The 25,468-nt window shown below is 32.8% G+C and overlaps 1 protein-coding gene across 1 annotated transcript; it reads left to right on the forward strand.

The window, feature by feature from the left end:
- The first annotated feature begins 891 nt into the window (after positions 1–891).
- On the forward strand, positions 892–20,944 carry LOC138326280 (transcription factor 21-like). Its single transcript, XM_069272402.1, has 2 exons — positions 892–1,672; positions 20,639–20,944. The coding sequence occupies exons 1-2, from the start codon at positions 1,385–1,387 to the stop codon at positions 20,759–20,761; spliced, it is 411 nt and encodes a 136-aa protein (XP_069128503.1). The 5' UTR covers positions 892–1,384; the 3' UTR covers positions 20,762–20,944.
- Positions 20,945–25,468: the final 4,524 nt, after the last annotated feature.

The raw sequence follows: 25,468 nt of genomic DNA on the forward strand, positions 1-25,468 counted from the left end.
TGCTTTTTAGGACATGTTCTAGTGTCGTGATGTTCATGGTGCTGGAAAGAACTTGTAAATAAGAAAAAAAAACCTACATTATTTTCCTATGCTAGAAATAAACTGCAGATTTAGCATGTTAAGGTAAACAGAGATTTCAACAGTTTATACAATTAAATTCTATAAACAATCCTTGAAATTTGAGATAACCCCAAACAAGAATCGGAATTATCAAGACGGCATCGGTTTCTGTTGTTGTTATCGCCATCCAGATTTCCACACACAATGCCGGCAGTAAAACAAACAGCGGATTGTGGTATTGGCCATGCGCGTGTTTACACGAGATTTGAAAATAACGGTCTTCTGTCGTGTAAATCAGGGTAGCGAGATAGTCCGCCAACGGAGAAAGATGATTCCAGAAAGCTCTTGAACTTGTTGTTGTTTGGAGAGATCTAACATTCCTACGGATAAGTAAGAGTGGTTATCTTCACCGGACGACTTTCCCGTCGTAGAGGAATATGAAGCACTGGTTCCACAGATATGCATTCTGACTACGTTTCTTAAATTCGGGTTTTTTTTAACAAATGGTTTATACATTTAATAAGGATTCAAATATCACATTGAACATATCATGCAAAACCCCGTTTACTTTTACTTCAAAAAACGTAATTATTTCGAACATAGAATATACCAGTTGAATTCATGATAATACATTGTGTAATGTGTCAAAACATTATCATATTTATGTGTATATATATCTCTATATGTATATTGTGTGATGGGCTGAAAGTTTACATAATGAATCCTCACAACTCTTGACACCAAAACTATAACTGGGTTGTTTTTTTTATTAATAATTAGATATGATAACTTTTATATTTGCGAACTACTCTCAAAAGATATTGCCCCTATGCAAATTATAATGTATCACTAACCCGATAAAACATTTGTTACGGTCATCATATAAGTAATTAACTTCCTTTATTTGCATATATGGGCGTTTCTCTGCCATGAATTGCTCCGCACCGAGCCAATAGGTACAGTCTTGTCCGGTCACGTGATTCCGGGTTCATACTTCAAACGGGCCTGTGACAAGGTGGTCGTTGATGGATATGAAGGCCTCCCGAGAGCCTGGCCTCAGCGAATCTCACTATAAAATAAACCATGGATCACATCTGATAGTTCAAGTAAAGAAAGTGTCAGTCAGTCGGCATCTTGTGTATGTGTCTGAAGGTGATATATCCGTATCCTCAGCCAAGGAACCAACATCATGTTTTCTTAGACTCCAAGATTTCCCGACCTGGTTTAAAAGACATTCAGATTGTCATCCAAAGATGGCGTAGATAAAATGTATATACGGTTATGACACTTTATTCTAATATTCGGTCGCACTGTAAATGACATCATGCCTCGAAGAAAGAAGGAATTACAATCAAGTGACGATGATGAAACAAAAATTCAAAAACCTATTCAAAGGAACGCTGCAAATGCACGTGAACGATCGCGCATGCGGATTCTCAGTAAAGCGTTTGTGAAATTGAAGACTACGCTACCCTGGGTACCAGCGGACACCAAACTTTCTAAACTGGACACACTTCGTCTGGCCTCTAGTTACATAGCACACCTACAACAGGTACTGGATACGGAGGATGAGGAAGGTGCTGAAATACCTTCATTCCATCCCCTTAATCTGGTAAGTTATAGAATATATATAAATACCTTCATTCCATCCCCTTAATCTGGTAAGTTATAGAATATATATAAATACCTTCATTCCATCCCCTTAATCTGGTAAGTTATAGAATATATATAAATACCTTCATTCCATCCCCTTAATTTGGTAAGTTATAGAATATATATAAATACCTTCATTCCATTCCCTTAATTTGGTAAGTTATAGAATATATATAAATACCTTTATTCCATCCCCTTAATTTGGTAAGTTATAGAATATATATAAATACCTCCATTCCATCTCCTTAATTTGGTAAGTTATAGAATATATATAAATACCTTCATTCCACCCCCTTAATATTGTAAGTTATAGAATATATATAGGCTTTTAACTACTAAATTGGCTGACTATCATACAACTCAGTGTATCACATTAAACTAATAAGGTATATCATATCTATCTCATCCTTGTTATCATCTTTGTTCCTCTTTTTCGGTCAGGTAAGTTACATGGTTTATTCATTATAACTGGTATAACTACGTTTTATACCACTTTGTCGCTAAATAAGGTTTGCTGGGTAGAAACTATTCTTTCACATCTGAAAATTACAAACAGGAAATCATATCAATCACTCAGCCTAGTATCCACTACACAAGCTTTTATCTTATGATATATATTAGTTATAGGACTTGTAACACAATATTAGTACAAATATACGACCAACCGTAGCACCCATTCTTACACTCTATTCTATGATACATAATGGTGTGTTAAAATTATTTCCTATCACAAACATTGTTTGTTTGTTGAAATACTACCTTACTGAAAGAAATTAGTACATTTTAGTTCTATTTAGTTAAAACATCAAACGAATGCATTTGTCTTCAGTCCTAGATAGATTCGAAATAAATTTATATTAAAGTAACTTTCAATAAAAATAAGAGTTCTTGAAATTGTAACATTAGAATTATTTTAAATAAAAGTTGTCAATGATAGATGATGATATGGTGATAAATGTTTCCTTTCAGTCTCAATTGTTATATTACTTCAATAATTGACCCCATTAGTATAATTGAAGTTAAGATGTCTTATTCCGTAAGGCTTTCTGTAACTTGGTATTTTTCATTCTTTAATTCAAATGAAACTTAATATTACAAAACGTGAACACGAGTTTAAAAAATCGTCCATGCAACAGCAGTACAATAATATATATATATATTCAAATTGTTATCATCCTTGATATAATTCAATGTTGGTCTGGTAACCCTTCAAAAGAGACCTTAGGAGAAATGGCATTCAGTGCATCAGGGCGATGGAAGATTTGTGAATATTTTATCATCCTGATCAGAAGAGTATAAGCAATTGACTAAAATGCGTGCGATGGACGCAAGATAACTCACGCGCATAACATTCCAGCTTGTGAGTGTTGTTTTAATTCGGAGTTTTAATGACAGCTGATCCGACAGAAGTGCGAGAAACCCGATCTACTACCTAAAGATACTATCTCGGATTTCTCGCTCTGTCAACAGCCCAACTGGCTAAAACTAGAAACTTAAAACTAGGTTCCAAATTTATCAAAAGTAGGGAATATATGTTACGACCGTTAGAAATGAAATTACATGTATAGATATGTATCCCAGTATTTAATATTCTTCTGCTTGAATGAATTAGCATACAACAAAATTACATACATGATATGGAAACTTTCTCAGATTTGATAATCACTATAAATGTTGAAACTTCAGGCGATACTGAAAATCATAGCTATGAATATATTTCAATAAAAATAAATGGCTAGAATATCAATTAGACACAAAAATGAAACATATAACTGAAGGTAAATAATTATGCAAAGACAATAACTGGAGTTTTATGCAGCAAAGCTAAACATGCATGCGTTAGAAATTAGATACTCAGATTTATTTACAGTTTGATTTGTTACGTTGTGTAATTGTACTAACATACACTTATTTACAATGTATATCATTGAATAATACTGCGACAGAAAATGTGACGGACATATCTGAAGAATGTTTTAGCTCTATGGTCACCCAGTGTGTGCGATAGCTTTGGTAATGAAAAAGCGATATCTCAAGTGTTCAGTTACATTCATTAAAGACACCCTAATGTGCGATAGTTGTTATCTGTAATAACGTAACAACTAGCGGTGCCGTATTGCTCCACCAGATAGCACACTGGTAAATTCGGCCATGTACGGGTCATCTAAGGTTAGGCCAAGTCATAAATAACCTTTGGGGTCCTGTCCTTAGATTGTTCTCCTCATTCTAGATGGACGCTGTGTACAAATAGGGTTTACATTATACAACTTGAAATAAATTCAGTAATATGTGTATAGATATGTTAAATAATATGTACGATGTCAACAAAGAGAGTAAAGCTTTTGATATCTGATAGTCACTAGAATCAATATAATTATCTACTGACGATAGAATTACAAATGTGTCTTTATACAATTTAGCTAGAACATTATGTATATAAATAAGAAATGTAAACATAAAAATGTATGTTTCATGTCTACTTAGGGTCAACAGCAACATGTATAATTGAGGATGAGTTTTATAGATGGTTATATAACTAAAAAAGTTCTCTAATGACTTGATCTTAACTTTTCACTAGAAACTAAATTGACTTTTAATCAAAATTTCTGGTGACTCAAACAGAACAATAATTCACTGTACAATTTAAAATGTTTTGTAGTTGTTATTAACAATTAACCTTTTTAATCATTAGCTTTGTTACATCAAATAGATGTTACATCTAATTTATAAATGTGCTTAGATATATGTACGTGTCTGAATACTATTATCTGTTAAGATTGAATGCATTCTTTATCTACTGCTTTTCAAATATAGACTGGTTCTAATTATAATTGTACACAAACAAGTGTTTTTTTAATGTCAATGATATGCATATTGTGCAAGGATTTAATAATCTGCAATAGTATATAATTTACAATAATAATTTAGTATATAAAAACCTCTTATATTTCATGATCGATATTATGCAGTTACACGTAGATATAGCTTTGTAAATGAGTCAATAATCTAGATCGGCTGAATCACGTGACCTGTGAATTCCATTCTATATGTTTATATTTGATCGCAGTGTTTATCTGCATATGATATGTGGAGTTCAGTCTGAAGACTTAGCCAATCTAAGAAGTCCCCTTGAGGTCATGACCTTTGCCCCAGACTGTCACACTGACCAACTATTCATTAAAATGTCAGATGTTTAAAACGACAGGAGATATCTCTTTATAGTCTGTACAAGTATCATGTGTTAAAGAGAATACTATTCTTATTTATGTTTATGGTACGGAATACCAGCGATCGTATTACAAAGGTCACATACATGTGTAAAAACACAAAATTATAACCATGTCAATGGATGTACAATGTAATATGTATATGACACTATCTAAATTGAGTACAATCATTCGTTATTTTTTATTAAGAAATTGATAACAATCTATCTCAGCACAAATAATTAAACGTGGGTTTAAAATCAAAATGGTATCTCATTCTAACTCTCTGTGAACAAAATTAGTATTTGCCTGAAAAAAATATGCTTGCATAAAAATAGACTGCAATAAAGCAGCATTTGATATGAGAATGTACATTGACTAAACCTCAGATACATATTCTATGCATTGAATGTAACAAAAGGTGAGCAACGCCTTATTTGATCAATACATTGCACCAATACGAAATTCTTTTGTCACCATTCATAATTGTACAAACAAAACAATACCGTCTAATAAAGAATTCAATTTATCCGACTGATAATTTTTTTCTGTTAGATTTGATGGTAATAAAAGGAGACTGATGAATGATTGTGATTATAAAACCAACTAACACAACGACACTTCCTATATTTAAAACAACACTAAAATTGGCGGTGTATACTTGTATAGTAAGTTTGTGATATTATCAGACTGGTATTCGTGTTTGCATCCATAACTACACTGTAAGATTGTATTAAAGTGAATTTGCTGTTTCAAACATACCAACATCATTATTATTCAAACCTTATAATTGCATGTGTATCATTTTGTCTACGCAATCAAGAGTCTTATCTGGTATCTCATTCAAACTCACTATGAACAAATATTTTTATTTGTCTAAAAATTTGCCTTTTGATAAAACAAGAAAGGATGCATAAAAACTAAAACCGATATTGTATTTCGAATTGTGAAATTAATTTAAGACGAGACCTCAAACGTGAGTATATGTAATAATCAAGGGGTTGTCAATAACGTGTCCTAATAGTCACTATATCAGTCTGTATAAAATCCGAATTCAGATGAATTACTGATCTATTATTTACTGTTATGCTGTGAATATTTACAGCAACATTGTAATATTATGTATGATTGTAGATTGAATTACGAAGTAAGTACACACATATAATATATAAAATGAACATTTTATTTGAATGATACTTTTATTATATAAAGTGAGCTGATTTTGTATGTTATCTATCGATGGTTTAGCAGACTCTTCACAGTACATTGATGGTGTAAATATCTGAGATATATAATGACCTATTTACGATAGCTATGTTCTTTTTATTTCTGATCAAAATATTGTATATGGTTTGTTATCTATAGTATAATTATCATATAAAGGTTCTGTTCAGTTTAATTGTGTCCAACACTGTTGGTATCATAAACAATGTTTGAGTCTACTGCTTTCACTACATTCTTGTCATCAATGCTGCAATGGTTCATTCATACAATGTACATAGATTTATATTTTGTGTAAATATAAATATTCAATAATCGATATGTTTATTCAGTAAATAAACAGTATATACGTGACAGGATATTTCATAGGATGATACCGATAAGACTCTACATGATTTGATATGCGTTTTAATGTATAAAATATGATATGTAATCGATATAGAGATATTTGATTTTTTTTTATAACATGTAAATTTGGAAATATTACATATCAAGTTACGTTTACAATTTCAATAATCCAAATGCTTAATTAATATGATCGTTAAGAACACATGACCTACATAATAAATAAAATCCATCACTACATACGGTAATAAAACATTACAGCAACATTAGAAAACAATATTCTGCATGTAAGTATTCTCCTGCAATAACAGACACGATAACACATCTATTTATTATATACAAATAAACCCTATGCGATTTTAGCCAATCGGACTAAACTATCTATACGTAAAATGCCCGTGAAGATTCGGTTTACAATAGCTTGCAGGTTGAGCTCCTTCTGTGAGACAAGTATGTTATCATTAGTTGAGTTTTCCTTTGGAATGTTCAGGTTTCCTCCGTAGTCCAACACAGATGATAAATTATAGTGTAAACCCAATTTGGGAAGTTTGTTACTGCTTGCGTTCAAAATATGTTCGATGTTTTAGCATTGTCATGTGAATTGCTGAAATAAAATGAAAAAAATTGTTCGAATAAAGAATAAAATTATTTACAGATCTGGCTTTTTTATTACTTTTTTATTTTAATGGAGTAAACATTAAACAATATGGTTGCCCTTAAAATCTTAATGTACAACCCTAACATAGAGTGGAATCCAGTTATTCTTAAATGAAAGTTATAGCTATGTATCATTACATATTACGTAAAAGATACTATTTGAAATTTCTTAAAACATTTTAGAAAAGGTGAGCGAAAACAACACCGAAACGACAATTAAACCAAACACCTCATATGAGTGGCCATAGTGGTCTTCTGAAACAACCCGCGCTCGACAGTACAAAAATATTGAGGGAACGGCGACTCAACTTATCAGATAAACCGTGTGGTGTATTGATTTAATTAATTGACACACATGTTTAAAGCAAGATAATAACAAATGGAACACTAATAATAAATACTAAATGAATAGACAGTTCCAAGAAAAAAACACCATAATGTATAAAAACTAAATGTAAACAAATATTCAAAGTTTGACTATAGGGGTATCAATACATGACACAAAACAGGTGTAAAAACTATAAAATCAGGCATAAAGAGTGTTAGGATGGGGTTTATTGGAGAGATATTTAAAGTTATTGTTTCAATCATAAATTAAAAACAATGTAGATATATACTTATCGCATGTTTCCTTGTTTTCAATGATAACATCTAAATTTATCACAGTATAGTTGGAAGTATTCGCGGGGGTTTTAATTTCGCTAAATTCACGGATTGATCCAAAATTGCGAAATTTAAGACCTCGCGAAATTGATCAAACACATGGTTTTATATATTACCCTGTCGTATAAATGATGATTTCAAAAGTAGTTCGCGAAAGTAAACCCCCGCCGATATATCCCAAACAGTAAATCATGAAATTTTACACCTGCGAAATTCAACAACTACACAGTAAGTAGTACATATAATGGGGATTCCTTTTGTCTTACAATCGCTAAATTAGGGACTTGACCAATCAGAAGACGTATATTTAAATGAAAATCGATTGTGTGTGAATCTATATTGTACAAACATATGTCTACGAATAGACATTTATTTTTGTCCTGCTATATAATGAAAATACTTAAAGATACTCTATCGCCAACAGAGCAGAAACAATTCACATCATATTTGAACAATAACTTATGTGTAATCGTTTATGTATGTGTCTAATTAACTCAATAGTGCATATAACATAATTTATTTTGCTCCAGCTGGTGCATGCGCAATCAGTGATAAATTCCATATAGGGCATCGTGCCATCGAATCTTTTCGGGGTGCAATTAAACATTTCTAAGATCGAAAATAAAATAAGAAGCTCAATCTTTCCATTAGTGGTAATGATGTAAAAAGTAACTATAGTAAATGAATAACAATAACCGATTCGTTTGTTCCTGTTTTTGAAAAAATACCATTCGTCAGCGGTGTACTATCTTCAAAGATATGAATATAACACAATAAGGAAGGATTCTTTGGCCATACCTCTAGCTATATGTATGCTCCAATTTTCATGAAATAAGACTTAACAACCTTTCGCTCCTGTTACTTAGCATACCCCTAACATAAATGGGACGATGTTTATTCTTAAATATTTTAAAAAAAATCAAAATAAGGAATATTATTTAAATTTCTTGAAACAAGCAAATTTACGGTGAGTGAAAATAACGCCATATATACCGGCCTTATGAAGGGAAGGCCAGGACCGTATATGTGATTGTTTTAATGATAAAATGTCATGGGGAAATATTATAAATAACTGTAAAACAATTTGCATTCAAAGATATCCCAGATTTTGTTAATAAGTGAAAATAAGACCATTATATTGTAATTTCAAATGTTTTTACTTGATAGTACATTAATGACAATATTTGCATATTACAGAGTTATCTGCACTTGCGGGTAGGTATTGATTGTTGCGTCAGGTGTTTGCGAGCGTAACGTCACATTTTTTGAAGAAAAAGACGTGAATTGCGCTCACAAAATAATGACGTAACAATCGATACCTACCCACAAGGGAGCTAACTCTGTAATATGCAAAGACGGAATATTGATGACCATATTTGTATTCCTATTATAATGTCTCTACAAGTAACAATCTATCTGATTGCAATAAAAATAGTTTTTACCAACGCTTGGCAACCTTTTAATTTTGCTGTTTTAAATGTATTTCTATATCAGTGTTGTTACTGAAGTGACCGTTATATAATAAATGGTCATATCCACCGATGTGATTAAGTGCGTCTTCTTTAAAAAAACTATCTTGCGTGTCATCTAATTTCTTGAGTCCTTCACATGTATATATATACAAATAATACCTCAATCTGAAATATTGATGAATAAAATGCTAATTGCTGATTGATTACAATATGTAAACGTATCCGGACAAGGCATGCAGTTGATTAAACTTATTTCACTGAACCTGATATTGACAGGATGACAGAACCACAGACCACCGTGCGATATGTTAAATTTCCTCAACTCAATATACCTATGTCATGTTAATTAGCCAGGGTAATTAGTGACTTATTTCCTTGATTAACGACACGTTATCGGTTACATTAAATTTTGTGGCCAGTAGTGAATCAAGATTTCTGATATAACAGACACTTTATCACATTTACACAAAGAACATGAAATAAACCCCTATCTACTATTTATATCAAGCTATACAGTCTATATGCTAGTATTCTGTTAACATTATATAAACTATCTAAGTATCAAGTTTCCTTCACAGCCCAATACATGCTTATTAATAATAAAACTGTTATTTTATTACTTTGTTTTAACATGGGTGTATATTAATATCTTACAAGTGTATAAAAGTAGCATCAGTATTTTTGTAAAAACAAAAAGTTGGTTAATAGCTGAAATTATGTATGATGAATTGAAAATTGAATACATTGACTTAAGATGGCAGAATTTCCTAATCATTAAATTTCAAATCGCTTTACCGTAATTAAACAAATGTTTTCAACTTAATGGCAATTCCATAAAAGTGCAGGAATTCAAATTTTGTAATTTTAAATGGATACTGTAAATTACGTATATTTTGCGAGCACAGATGTACTTATTTTATGAAGAGTCTTACCAAAAAATACAAATATAGATTTTTTTCATATTGATTTGGCGATTCCTGAACTAAAAATGATGTTGGTTAACATTGCTATTTACTAAACCCAACTTTATGTGATTTCAATAAAAGCACACGGATATCTGTCACAACAACTTCAGCATAACGAATAAGCTATAAATTGTAGTGCAAGCTGGGTTTTTTTTAGAATAAATGCAATTATCGATGACAATTATTATTATCGGAGCATTCTTATACAAACTACTAAATAGAGATATCAACTAAAAATCACACTTTTTGTATGACCCGCTATAATGTTCACCTTAAATCAATCAGAATTTTACCTGAAATGCAGATGACTTTTACAGATCGAAATCTAGTAGTTTACAATGTTGTGACTGAAGCCATAAACTTGTTTTCTTTATAGACGAATGTGACATTCGGGGTCATCTGTACAGGTGATCACTTTATCAAATTTGGATTGGATGTTTGTACATGTGTATTGTGTTTGCTGAGATTGGTTTATTAATGCATTAGAGGAGCGGTTATAGTACAACAAAACATGATGATGTATTAAATGATAACATACCGATAGAACGTTGTCTTTGTTCTGTAATAGACATTTCTCATCTATCGCAGAAACAAGATACACTCAGCATATCTAAAATAATATAGTAGGTTCTAAGGCATATTTCATTGTAATACCTTAAGAAACAAAATCATAGAAACTTTTAAATATTTTCATCAAGTTATGAAATAATAACATAGTATCTTCTGGCTAAATTGCTTTTAGATATATAATATTTTCCTATTTATTTTTTCTATAACTACAGTTATTTAAGGGATATTACGTAATTTCAAAATGGTTTTACAATGCCGAAATTAAAGTTACCTAAAATTCCTACACCAGCCGAGGAACTACTTTGTTGTGTTATCACCGCTTAAAAACTGATATTTGATTGCATCGCGTAATGTCCTACATTATTAACTTATGAATATATGTCTGACATAGGCATTATAACATGTTTAATAATTTTAACTATACATTTTATTTCAAAATGGCAACATTTTTAAGAATTTTCAAAACTTACCCTCTTCATCAATATCAAATGACAATTCTGGAGACAAAATTTAATTTGTTGAAATATAAAATTACGCGTGACTGAATCCTGCAATACATACAAAACTTGTGATCAGGAACTAGTGATTTACATTTATCTTATATCGTATGATTTCTTTCTTTTTGTTTTGTTGTTTTGGCTATCCATGGAGTTATGAAATAACATCAATGTTATTTTGAGTAGAAATCAGATAAATTAGTCAGTTTAATGTTAGTTTTATAGTATTGTTAAGTAATGCATAACCTGATACAAGAAAACGTACTTACGTTTACATTGACGTTGTCGAGGGTAATAGTAGGCACATGGATCTGTGTTTACATAATCATTATGATGAGATTTAGCTATCTTAATTAACCTAGTATACAAACTTTAAAAATAGAAAAAGAGTAAAAAAAAATCGTTTATAAAAGAAAGAATTTGTGAGACAAAAATGTTTTAAATCATGTGAAAATAACCTTAGAAATCTACAAAAATTACAATTTTGAAAAAATAAATAAGACAAAAATCACCCAAGACAAAATACGAGGTACTTTAAAGTAACAAATATGTAGTCCATCAATTATAATACATTATATAAATCAATACAGATGTATTAGAGCTAAAATAATTGAATTACGTGCGATCACACGAAGACTTTATCAGCAGATACAAAAAGTTTATTTTACTTCACGTTTAGGAATTAGTAACTCTGTAGAGCTATTTTACTACGAAATAACAAAGCATCTGTTTACATTTACATTTGATCAACAGATGATGAGAAACATGCATCACACTTAATCTAAAAACATCATTTTGCTAACATTATAATAAAAGAAATGAAAACCTTGATTTGTTATAGTGTAATGTTATACTAAAAATATAAAACAAAAAATGACTCCGCTGTTTAAACAAAATACGTTCAAAGAAAACCAACCCCGTTGTGGTGACATTAACTGTTACATAGATTGATTGTAATGTCCTCGTTCTCAAGTGTTAAGTTTTGCAGGTAGCACAATGGATGATGTTTACAGCGATAATGTATATGCTGACCATTTTTAGAATTATATTTTTATAATTGAATGACAAATAAATGGAATAACACCTCTCGCATAGTTCACAAACAATCAATTTAACACCGATATAACATTGCATGGCCAATATAATCTGCCTATTTGTCTAAATTTAAAAAAAAATCTAAGTTAAATATATCTTAACTCCTTTAAAGTGTAACAGTATTCAACACAGTGATCAATCTTGTAGTTTTAATTTGCGGTACAAAAATATGCATTTAAACACCTTAATTAACATAAACAACTTGTGTGATCAGAGTTTACCTTTTACATCATATTCAATACATACATTAGAATTATTTCAATATTCAAACAGGCCAATTGTCGTTTATATTCGTAAGCAATAAAATATGATCGATATTGGTAAAAGTGCCCGCCACCTCTCGTAAGTGTTAAAACAGTTTTAAATCACAAAACCAACAAAGGTAATAACGGGACAGACTTTCTGCTGACAACATCATTAAATCATAGGCGGTAGAGGTCGGTGTTACCGCCATCACTGAAACAATGCTTGAGTTTAATAGCGGTGGAGAGGAAAAAGACTTGTGTGTATCGTAAATCACGACCGACTCTAACCCTGACAGGTCTGACAACACCACACTTATATCTCTACCACCGACAGTCACCTCACACCTTACAAAACAACCCCCCGCGTAGATTCAACATTCATTAGCATGCTAACGATTACTTTCCTCCGAAATTTTACTCAATTTGAATAAGCCATTTTTTTTAAATTGTCAAACAACTTACGAAAATAAACAAGACGCATTTGAGATGACTGACAATCGGCGCCTTGGTCAGTGACGAGTTTGTGTGGTCCTTCAAGTCTCTTTATGTATAATGTCACACTCATATCCTTACATTTCTTCGTTTCTCAAACTTCTTTTATCATTCAACAATAATATGAATATTTCTTTCATTAGTTAAATGGAGATTATACACTTGGCTCGCCTATAAACAATTTTTATATTAATAGTTATTTTTTTTATTAGTTGTTGCACTCTCATACTAATAGATTACGCAAGTAGCCGCAAGTGAAAGGTCGTTTTTTTATCTTACTAACATTATCAATTCTAAAGGAAAACATTATACTATCATTGTAATAATAGCGAAATCCTGAGGTGAGAATTTCACACGTCTCCTGATGTATATGTTAATATAATTACGTGTCATGAATATTCATCGATTCATTATATTTCTCATTAGTAATATGGTGACGCTATTTGGAAAAGGTCCTGACTGATGAATATTTAATATATTATGAAATTCCAGTGGCTCTATTGAATTTGGAATTATGTCGCCATGTCTTTGACAAATAACGAGATAGACAAGTTTTGTACAAAGATGATACATATTAATCATGTATATTAGTGCACAGTAACGTAAAGATAGACTGCATAAACAGGTGTGCGGGATTCATTTAGATATTCTATTTTAATATTCTCATTATGTAAAAATTGCATGTTACAAAAACCTATTCTAATTCATTAATTAATTAACATAAACAATTGATTAAACTGAATATCTTTAAGTCATAGAAATACGGGTATGCTGAAGGCGTATCGTGTTGTGTGTAAGTCTTGGCGTATCACATGATTTTATTTAGCTTTTAGTTATTGTTTAGGTTAAGAGTAGTTAATGTTAATTAAGCACCTGTATAATACATAACTATATTTCCTGTTTCTGCTGCATATGATAAGACTATGTTGTTGGTTATAACAAAAAACATTGAATCATTTATAACTAAAAAATAAATAATCATAAAGAAATTCATTAATGGACTGGAATCTCAATCAGCTTTTAAATTACACCCAAATGGGATTATTTCGCTATCAAAAACAGTAGCAGACGAATTCGTATGTTTCTTCAGTTAAAAAAAACTTGCTTTACACCTTTATCACCATTGAAAAGATTGAACTTCTTATTTATCTTCAGGATGAAAATATTAAAAATAATATATTGCGTCCCGAAAAAAATCCATGACACTATATCTCTATATGGAATGAGATACTGATTGTACATGCACCAAAAGCACAATAAATCATTTTTATTTTTTTTTATTTATACACATATATACACGATTTTTTCCCACTCAAAGTTGAGAATACTATGTACATTATGTACACGATTGAACATTAGTTATTGTGGAAATATTGAGTATCTTTTATGCTCTCTCGACAGTGGACATTTTTAAATAAATTTTTAAAAAAATGTTCAACGTGAAATTTCAAACGGTTTTGGTGTCATTTACTATCAATGTTTATTGAATCTAATATATAAATGACACTAATTATTAATTTATGGAAAAGCATCTACATTTAAATTGGTCTTCATTGGGACTGAAGTTTGTGGTTTTTTCGTGTTGTTGATGGGCTTTTTTTTTTTTTTTTTTTTTTTTTTTTGTAATTGCTGTATTTAGAGAACTTACAACATCAGTGACCTATACACTCTAAACAATGGTGGACAGATGTATTTTTATATTCTTTTAAGAATCTATGTAAGGTATATATTTTTACAAGATAATTTACCAATGGGTATATAATCATTCTTATTACCCAATCAATAGTTTATCAAGATGTGTGTATAAAGATAATGTACTGCTAAATGTAAATCAAACATACCAAAAATGCTAATCACACCTCCTTGCCTTGGGTCAAAATATAAAATGTACCAGTATGAATCATGTCCAATATAGACGTACTACGCTACAAAGTAAAACAGATTTATATTAAAAAAGTTTTAATAATCCAATCATCTTATTACAATTTCACGAAATTATATATAATTTTTGCTTATTTTATTAAATATGCTGAATCGCTGACAGAGCATAATAATACTTATTATGTGGATATTAATTTATGTTTAATAATGTGTATGTCTAATTAACACATTGATACATATAAAACAACTTCTTTCTCTTTGGTATCTGTGGAATCAGTGTCATGGATTATTTCGGGAAGCAATTAATAATTTTAAATACTTTTATATTGAAGTAAATTAAAAAGCTCAAACTTTTCAATGGTTTTATAAGTGTAAAGAAAGTAATTTTTATTACTAAAGGAAAAACCTAATTTATCTCCTCCTGTTTTTGATAGATAACAAATATAATTCGTCGGCAGTGTAGCACCTTTAATGAAATGCGCTGTTAGGAAGGGCGAGTTCATTGATAGGTTGAAAGCACCAATTTTAAAGCCAATGGAGTCGTCGGAATAAAGCAGTATTGACCCATGAAGCAACTTCAAATAAATAAGTCAATAGTTACAACCAAACGAAACACAAACCATACGCGAAACACAATTAAACACAAATAAACACCAAATCCCGCCGATGTTTTATATATTTTCATATTAACTAATTAGGTTTACAATTCTGTCACAGGGGGTTCAAAATAAAACGGTGAAACAATGAATGTTAGGTAGTTCGTGCCATTATTTCATGTTTAGTTGTATCAACACGGATAAATGGTGAGTCATAATTTTTCACGTAGATAGATCTTTGGTTCTTAAAACTGAGGCATTAAAATAAAAGTAAAAAAGGAACCAACAACCTACAGAATTGAAACAATATTGTCAATGAAATACAAACTAGAACCATACATATAGTAAGAACGAAATACCCCAGTAATGATATGCAAATATTGAGATCTGAGTGATGATGTGACGCTAGTGTAGAGGAGATAGATGATATCAGTTACTCAGCGTTATATCTACATGTCATATGTCATACCACTCTCCAGGTGTCAGAAGCCATGGCAACACGCCTATATGTAAACCTTATATACTGAGACAAATAGAAAGCCCCCCTCCTCCCACACCCATATGGATACACCTTGTACTGAGACAAAAACAAAGTCCTCCTCCCACACCCGTATAGGTACATCTTGTACTGAGACAAATATACAGTCCCCCTCCCACACCCATATAGGTACACCTTGTACTGAGACAAATATACAGTCCCCCTCCCACACCCATACAGGTACACCTTGTACTGAGACAAATATACAGTCCCCCTCCCACACCCATATAGGTACACCTTGTACTGAGACAAATACAGTCCCCCTCCCACACCCATATAGGTACACCTTGTACTGAGACAAATATACAGTCCTCCTCCCACACCCGTATAGGTACATCTTGTACTGAGACAAATATACAGTCCCCCTCCCACACCAATATAGGTACACCTTGTACTGAGACAAATATACAGTCCCCCTCCCACACCAATATAGATACGTACACCTTGTACTGAGACAAATATACAGTCCCCCTCCCACACCCATATAGGTACACCTTGTACTGAGACAAATATACAGTCCCCCTCCCACACCCATATAGGTACACCTTGTACTGAGACAAATATACAGTCCCCCTCCCACACCAATATAGGTACACCTTGTACTGAGACAAAAACAAAGTCCTCCTCCCACACCCATATAGGTACACCTTGTACTGAGACAAATATACAGTCCCCCTCCCACACCAATATAGGTACACCTTGTACTGAGACAAATATACAGTCCCCCTCCCATACCCATATAGGTACACCTTGTACTGAGACAAATATACAGTCCCCCTCCCACACCCATATATATACACCTTGTACTGAGACAAATAAACAGTCCCCCTCCCATACCCATATAAATACACCTTGTACTGAGATAACTAGACAGTCCCCTCCCACACCCATAAAGGTACACCTTGTAGTTAGAGAAATAGAAAGCCCCTCCCACACCAATATAGGTACACCTTGTACTGAGACAAATATACAGTCCCGCTCACACTAATATAGGTACACCTTGTACTGAGACAAATAAACAGTCCCCCTCCCACACCCATATAGGTACACCTTGTACTGAGAGAAATAGAAAGCCCCTCCCACACCAATATAGGTACACCTTGTGCTGAGACAAATATACAGTCCCCCTCCCACACAAATATAGGTACACCTTGTACTGAGATAAATAGACAGTCCCCCTCCCACACCAATATAGGTACACCTTGTACTGAGAGAAATAAACAGTCCCCCTCCCACACCCATATAGATACATTTGTACTGAGATAAATAGACAGCCCCCTCCCATACCCATATAGGTACACCTTGTACTGAGACAAAATATACAGTCCCCCTCCCACACACCATATAGGTACACCTTGTACTGAGACAAATATACAGTCCCCCTCCCACACCAATATAGGTACACCTTCTACTGAGACAAAAACAAAGTCCTCCTCCCACACCCATATAGGTACACCTTGTACTGAGACAAAAACAAAGTCCTCCTCCCACACCCATATAGGTACACCTTGTAGTGAGACAAAAACAAAGTCCTCCTCCCACACCCATATAGGTACACCTTGTACTGAGACAAATATACAGTCCCCCTCCCACACCAATATAGGTACACCTTGTACTGAGACAAATATACAGTCCCCCTCCTATACCCATATAGGTACACCTTGTACTGAGACAAATATACAGTCCTTCTCCCACACCAATATAGGTACATTTGTACTGAGACAAATAGAAAAAAAAACTCCCTCCAACACCCATATAGATACACCTTGTACTGAGACAAAAACAAAGACCTACTTCCACACCCATATAAGTATACCTTTTACTGAGACAAATAGACAGTCCCCTCCCATCCCCATATAGGTACACATTGTGCTGAGACCAAATAAGTACACATTGTGCTGAGACCAAATAAGTATACCTTGTAGTGAGACAAATAGAAAGTCCTTCTCCCACACCAATATAGGTATATCTTATACTGAAACAAATAGAAAGTCCCTTCCACATCCATCGGTACTGAGACGAATAGAAAATCACTGACACCCATACACCTTCTACTAAGACATACAGATAGCCCCCTTCCCCCTTATGCCTCTACAAAAGTACTTTCTATCAATAGCTATAGCTTTCATCTTATAGTTTTTGTAGCAAAACATCTCACCCTTTAAATTTTTCATGGCACAAATAGTCCATGAAAATAATGTCTAGTGTATTAATATTCACAAAATGGCATATGATATCAACAAATTATAATTAATTGTTAAGAGGGTAAACGATATCCGTTCTACCCCTGTGTGAAATACGTTTTATATGGCAACTAACATATTTTATATCTAATTAATATTGACAAGGAAAAGTATCCAACCCTGGTGCACAAACATCATAGAACGAAAAAATAATCACAACATTATAGAAGATCAAGAGAGAAAGACAGGCCCCATTCTACGACCAGTTTAATTTGAAAAAATAGCATTGCCATAAAACAGTATCGGGAATAAGTTGACTACGAGAAGACAGGTCAATACCGCGTATGTTTAAAGGTTTATCCACAAGATACTTGGTCATTCTAGGGTTTACTTTCAAAGTAAAGTTTGCGTGAAAATTGTAAAGAGTTGCTTGGTATTACTTGGTACAGATATTTTCTCATTAAGGCACGTAAAGTTGTTTGACCTTGGTCTTTAGGTGCAATGGTGACCCACATTTGTTTTGTTGTGAGTATATGGATGAATGTTATTTTCACGAAATTAGATGTTTTTTTAGGAAAACCCCATACAGAGACTCCTTATCCCCTGAAAGACTGCTAATTTGTTGTTCGGTATATTTAAAATTAAGTCGAGGTGTCAATTAATCTGAAATATTTAATTTTACACCCTGGAATATTTACGGATTAACATTTGTGTAGTTAAGTGATTGGTTCTTATATATTTTGTGTACATTTAATAAGCATTAATTTTAATAAGAATAAAAATTTTCAAACAACAATTTCTCAAAAACAAAACGAAGTACGCCTGTCCTTTAAAGGCTTGCAACCTTCATTTCAACCTGCCGTGCCTTGCCTACTTCATGTTGTGTTTAAAATCAAACTGTAGAATCTTGTCTGTCCCAGGTGTAGGTTTGTGTTTTTAATAAGAGGATAAAATGTGGTGCCGGTATGGTAAGTGACGGTGTCTGAATTACAGAATATAGCACAAGAGGTTGTCATGTACACAGCCCAAGGCTGTAAATCACTCACTCTCATCTGTCTCTTCATAAATCAAATTGACACAGCATATCATCATTCTTCAGACATTTACTACTGTGAAATGAAGGCGATTTGATTGTTGTAGCGTAAATTATACAGTAACAAGTACCGTTGTCAGTTTGTGAGGTGCTCGCTGGTGGCATGACCAACCAGGTTGTGTGGGGGACCACAGTCACCGCTGTAATATATGTTAGAGTTCACCACCGTAAGTTCACTCCATAATTATAAGCTTTGCTCCTTTTTATATAAGAATGTCGGGGTTGTGACGTCACTGTCGGGAGCCGGCAGGGGCTGATGAGGGTCCGATTGGACAGTTATTCCTTAGCAGATAAATAATGACCTCCGCCGCTACTAAATTTCTCCGGAAATATTTGCGAGTAATTCGTGTGAAATGACACAATTTTCATAATTATGATTTATCACCAAGCCAAAAAGAGCTCATAAATTAGTATTTTAAATGGAAGGTATTATTTTGATCTTAATGAATTGTCAAGGAAGGACGGCGCTATATCATTCAAGGTCGATAAACTTAATTAGACTTGGACAAGTTACAGGGGACTTCACACGGCGACACATTAGCGTTATGTATCAACGCCTCCCAGTACTTAAAGTGTGATTTATATTCAATATTCCACAAACACACCATCGCCCAGACTAATCTCACCATAGTGGACTTCGCCAGTCATGTTGACAATTATTGTTTTTGTTTCAGCTGAGGCGACATTAACACATGCATATTATAATCAAGTACTGATAAAAGCGTAATAATTTATAGGATAACTACATACATCTGAGCCAACCCTTAACTCGATTAAAGAGGAACTGAAAAAATATCCTTGTTTGGTCGATAACTTATATTCTTAATATTTTTTGTATTCTTTACGTGAAAAATTCGTGGTATGGGTAGGTGTGTCGAGGAATGCCTATTTTATTGAAAATGCTGCCCTCCCATAAGTGGAGTTACTTACTAGTAAGTTTAAATGTGTTCATAAGATGTTTTAATAGACATCAATTCTACACAAGTCTACAACACATCACCATTACATACCAGTGTTTTCTTTCCGAAAAAAATTAATTCAATAATCCGGATTGAAACTACATTTTTTCGTTATTATAAACTGTTGAGTTCGGCAAAAGCGGTATTCCGGTTGTCCTTCTAATCACCAAGTAAACCTATTTTTGGGCAGGCGTTTCCAATAATTTTTACTCGTTCGATGCATTAACAATTTCCTTACTTTTTTCAGACTTGGCCATTCAGCTTTACCGGAGGAAAAACGAGTCCAAATTCCGAGGGGAAATCTCCTGATCATATGAAATCCCATATGGACCATGACGATATGTCCAACTGCAGTGACATGATGATATGACGTCACTTCCACAATATTCAAACATGGGACAAACAGACGTTACAAAAAACGCGAGAACGAAAAGTGAAATCCATATCGGCAAGCTAAAGAACTGGACTTAAACTTTGTTACATATGTTTAAACTACAGGAACTGTTATTTATTGATACTCATTAAAATGATTATAGTCTAGAATTATATATATAACACCTCGTGTTGTTATCAATCCACCAGCGTGGTGTATATCACGATTAATATACACATTTTTAATATGGATTATTTGAATCAAGGTTTTCGGCATTGCCGACGTGGCGAGACCCCTTACTTTTCAACAATAACAAGTTTTGGGCAACACTATATCAAACTGCTGAGTGTTCTGTACACGTTAGGTCTGACTCTGATGAAAGCTGAGACCGCATTCACTAACACAAATATTGTTTTCGTTTGTGTTTATTATTCTAAATATTTACTGTATCGAAGCAGTAAAAACCTCACAAAATATCTTTTTGACCACAGCAGTTTGTTTCTAATCTAAGTTCACAAAATTGTGAAATCAAAAGACTTTGGTTGAGTGGTTGCTCTGATAATACAACAAACTTGTTCTATAAATAGTATATGGTCGATATCAAATCAACATGATTGTGTATCTTAAACATAACAACGGCAATCGTTTTTACATAGTTTTTTTTTTTACATAGAACAAGGCACTACTATACTCTTGTGGGTAGCAGATTTATAGTTGTCACACTCAAGGACTTACAACACGAAATTACATTTATGTAAACACTTGGGAAATAATTGACCCGAATATTTTCATTGTAACGTATTTATAACAGAGAATATATAATATAACGAAAACTCAGAGCCGTCAGAGTGGACATTAATATTGAGAATTGGAAGGGATTATAATCAGTGATTGTTTTTTAAAGGTTTAAAGAGTCATAGTGGAAACAAGCTCTTAAATTGGATAGCACATAAACACAAAGATAGATATCACTTTATTATCAATACTGGTTGCGATTATGTCTGATGAAGCATGTGAACAAAACCTATGGTGATTCTGGGGAACATGTAATCCTACCGAACACTACGGTAATGTTAGTCATGTAGGTCTCTGGAATCACAGAACAGATTTGGGTGTTAAACATATTTGATAACGAAGCTGAAATAGTTCTAGTTTCTATCAATATAGAATGATAGACGAGGGTCTATCTAGGGACGTTTGTAGACAGTTCTAACAAGTACACTGACATCAATAAATTTCAAATTAACAAGAAACTGAGATAAAGTGAACACCAGCTGTGGGGTGCTACACGTTATCATCCGGGCACTATCACTCAGTTGATACGTCAACACCTCCACGTGACAGTTACCATGACAACGAAGGCACTGCATTCACCACCTCCAATCTCTGAATGAAGCGATCACTTTCACACGAGCTTCTTATCTCCCACGACCGCCTAGAACCAGTATCTAATACACAGATCCTCGGATCAGATAAGTTATATTAGATTTCAACAAGATTGGATAATTCTCATTCCCTGAATCGATACGAGCGTATGTATTATATACGGAAGGATCTGCTTCCGTGTAGACTATTAAATTCGGCAGTAGTGTAAAGTTTGAGGCTCCACATTTACATCATATCGGCGATGGCCTACTGTACATCAGAAGCCGCAATCACTCGAAAGAATTTACAGTGATTTGATACGACAATGACTGAGTTTGAATAAAAATTAATTACAGATCAAGATATATTTCTAATGACAGCAATGTTTTGCTATTGCAGTATATGTGTCATACCTTAAATATTTTGATAAACAATCTTCGTAAATGGATTTGAATTTTTATAAATGAAATCATTGTATAATAATATGTACTATTACAACTGAAAAAAACACCATGAAAGTGATTTTCCATCTCTGATTCAAAATAAATTCAAATAAATGTTATATAATACAGAGATACATGTACATATATAACATGTTACCAGATTTGGACATACAGTTGATATGAAGCCCATCCGGAAGGAAGATAAATAGAATGGCGCCCGTTAGGGCGCCATGACTATTTATCTTTCGGACGGATGGGCTTCATATCAACTGTATGTCCAATCTGGTAACAGTTTATTACTTATATTTCCATTACGATTATTAAAATTCAACACTATACATGTATATCCTTTGAATTTTCCCGCTTGCGCTTGTGTTGACGTCACCAAGTTTAATAAACGGAACAGCCATATCATCATCAGCTTCTGAATATAGTTTCAACACAAAACGGTTTGAAACAAGCGAACAAATGAAAATTATGCGATGATATTTTTTAATACATGCTACTTTGTAAACATGATAATACTATTAGATTTCATAGACCACACAACTTTAAAACCACTTTTTAAATTATTTGACCGTTATGTATAGGCGTAAGTATATATTGTATACACTGTCCGTGACGCGGCGGAAACGTTAAATATTCATACGCTTGACCAGATTGGAGTTCATAGCGTGATATTGCCCATCTGGTTTAACATAGATCAAACGGGAAACTGAAAGTAGAATGGAAATATACATGTACATGTATAACATAAAAAAAAGTTGAATGTGTTACAAATAAACAGCAAATTTCGTGTTATATCTCAAAATCATTGAATAAATCGATTCAAATTAATCCCTCTAACTCAATCTACTATTGATAATGTCTTTCAAATTCCAAATTATTCAGGGACTCGACTCTATTTTATGAAATTATTACGCCGTTGCACAGTGTATCAGCCAATCAAAATGGCGATACCAACGGCAACGCCATTTGGCCTTTATGGTCTGATAAAGTAAACGCAACGTCAATGTAGGTGTCTCGATTGTGATGTTTCAACAACGTTGGTTTTTGTCGCATTCTCAGAATTTTTCATTAGTGTTAAGAAAAAACCACATTTAATACAAAAACAAAGACAAATGAATTATCATTTAAGAGTTCAATTGAACATAATTTTTTGTTATTGAAATAAAATCGTATAACACAAAAATCATAATGCACTCTAAATAAACCGCTTATGATGAGAGTGCACTCAGATTTTTGTGTTAAATTTTTATAATATAAAAATAAGAGTTAAAGAAGTAATATTAACAGGATTTTCCCGATGGCACGGGATCCCATCAAACAATAGTAATATGAAATACAACTTAATCTTTATATAATATAATCTTTTCATTTGTAATACCACTTACATAAATATTGAAGAACGCTGCCTTATCGACCAATCAAATGCGATGTTTTAGACAGTGACGTCTTTGAACATTATTTTTAAGCCAATGAAAATGCTTGTTACAGCCATGAAGAAGAAAACTTCAATTGCACTGTATGACATCCGTATTTTAACGGCGGAAGTATTCATGCTTTATTTCAAATCTTTGTTCTAATCTTACACAGATCATATACATGTACCTTTTGTCCTTTATCACCATTTATCTGTAGCAGACATAATCAGCTATCAAACAATTGCGATAATACAATGTTTACTCTAAATCACAAGCATTAAAGTTATGTGCCGTATTTTTCCTACTCACGGATCAAGAAGAGCTCTCAAAAATTCACCACCAAAAATTAAAAAAAAAAAAACATTTTGAGAATTATAATACTTTCAATGCCCAGGTTTTGAAGTATGTATGATTGCGTGTAATTATTATATATATATTTACTGTATTGATGAAATGACTCTTTGAAAAAATAAAGAAAAAAAAGTACAAAAATGTGCTGAAAATGATTTTGGCAGTACTGCTAAAAATTCTTACATTATCGTCTACAGCGTAGTGAAATTAGTACACATGGTCAGAAATAGTTGTCTTCAATTTCATTTCACATTTTTACAGTATTTCTAGTGTAATTGTTCAGTGATTTCTGCAAGTATGTTTCCATCCAGACCATGATTTTTACAATGCATAACATCTGTGATCTAACTAATGTTTACAAAGGCATCATATACATGTATGTCTGTCTGTCCATTTGAATGATTTTCACAGCTTAATTCACCAAACCATATGATTTTTGATAGATAACTGAGAGAAAAAAAAACATGTAGAAAGTTTTGCCCAGTTACGGATCATATAACTTTAAAATAAGGACGGGCCTCGGTTTGGTGTGTTAGCATAACAATACATACGTGATACAGTGGATCTATCAAAGCTTTTCCTTATCCATGTCCGATGGGCATACTTTTTGTTTTAATGATTTAATCTTTTCACCATCTCATCTACGTTTGGGAAATTATCCATGTTATCATTCAAATTGGGTAGCTTTAAACGAACCAGATTAATAAAAATCGAACATACATGTATTATTTCACATAAACAAAACATACGTGACTGGCGACAAAATTAGTTGAGTGACGGCTAATTTCGACGTAAGTATAGAAGTTGATGTTCATATAAGTTAAAGTATCGAATAGTCGTAATATTTGATCAATTAAAGTTTTATATCTGTTACGAGCTGGACATATGATCGATTTACAAGCTAAGGTATTGATAAATAAATCTATACCGGGATTCTTTATGAAGATAGAAGATAGAAGAGAAGAGCAGACGACCAGACCCACTGGACTGGATTCAACAGATGTTCGCCATATTTGTAACACGATCAAATCATCGATGTCAATATTACAAAAATAACGGTATAATTCACGGTTAACATGAACGATAGAGTATTTACCTCATCTATGTAGTCTCTTTAGTTG

Source organism: Argopecten irradians, chromosome 6, assembly GCF_041381155.1.
Source record: "Argopecten irradians isolate NY chromosome 6, Ai_NY, whole genome shotgun sequence".
Lineage (NCBI taxonomy): Eukaryota > Metazoa > Mollusca > Bivalvia > Pectinida > Pectinidae > Argopecten > Argopecten irradians.

Bases quoted from the DNA above. Each gene is read 5' to 3' on its own strand.
- LOC138326280 (XM_069272402.1), top strand. From the start codon at position 1,385: ATGCCTCGAAGAAAGAAGGAATTACAATCAAGTGACGATGATGAAACA. The intron at 1,673-20,638 runs GTAAGTTATAGA...TACTTTTTTCAG, and splicing joins CATTCCATCCCCTTAATCTG to ACTTGGCCATTCAGCTTTAC.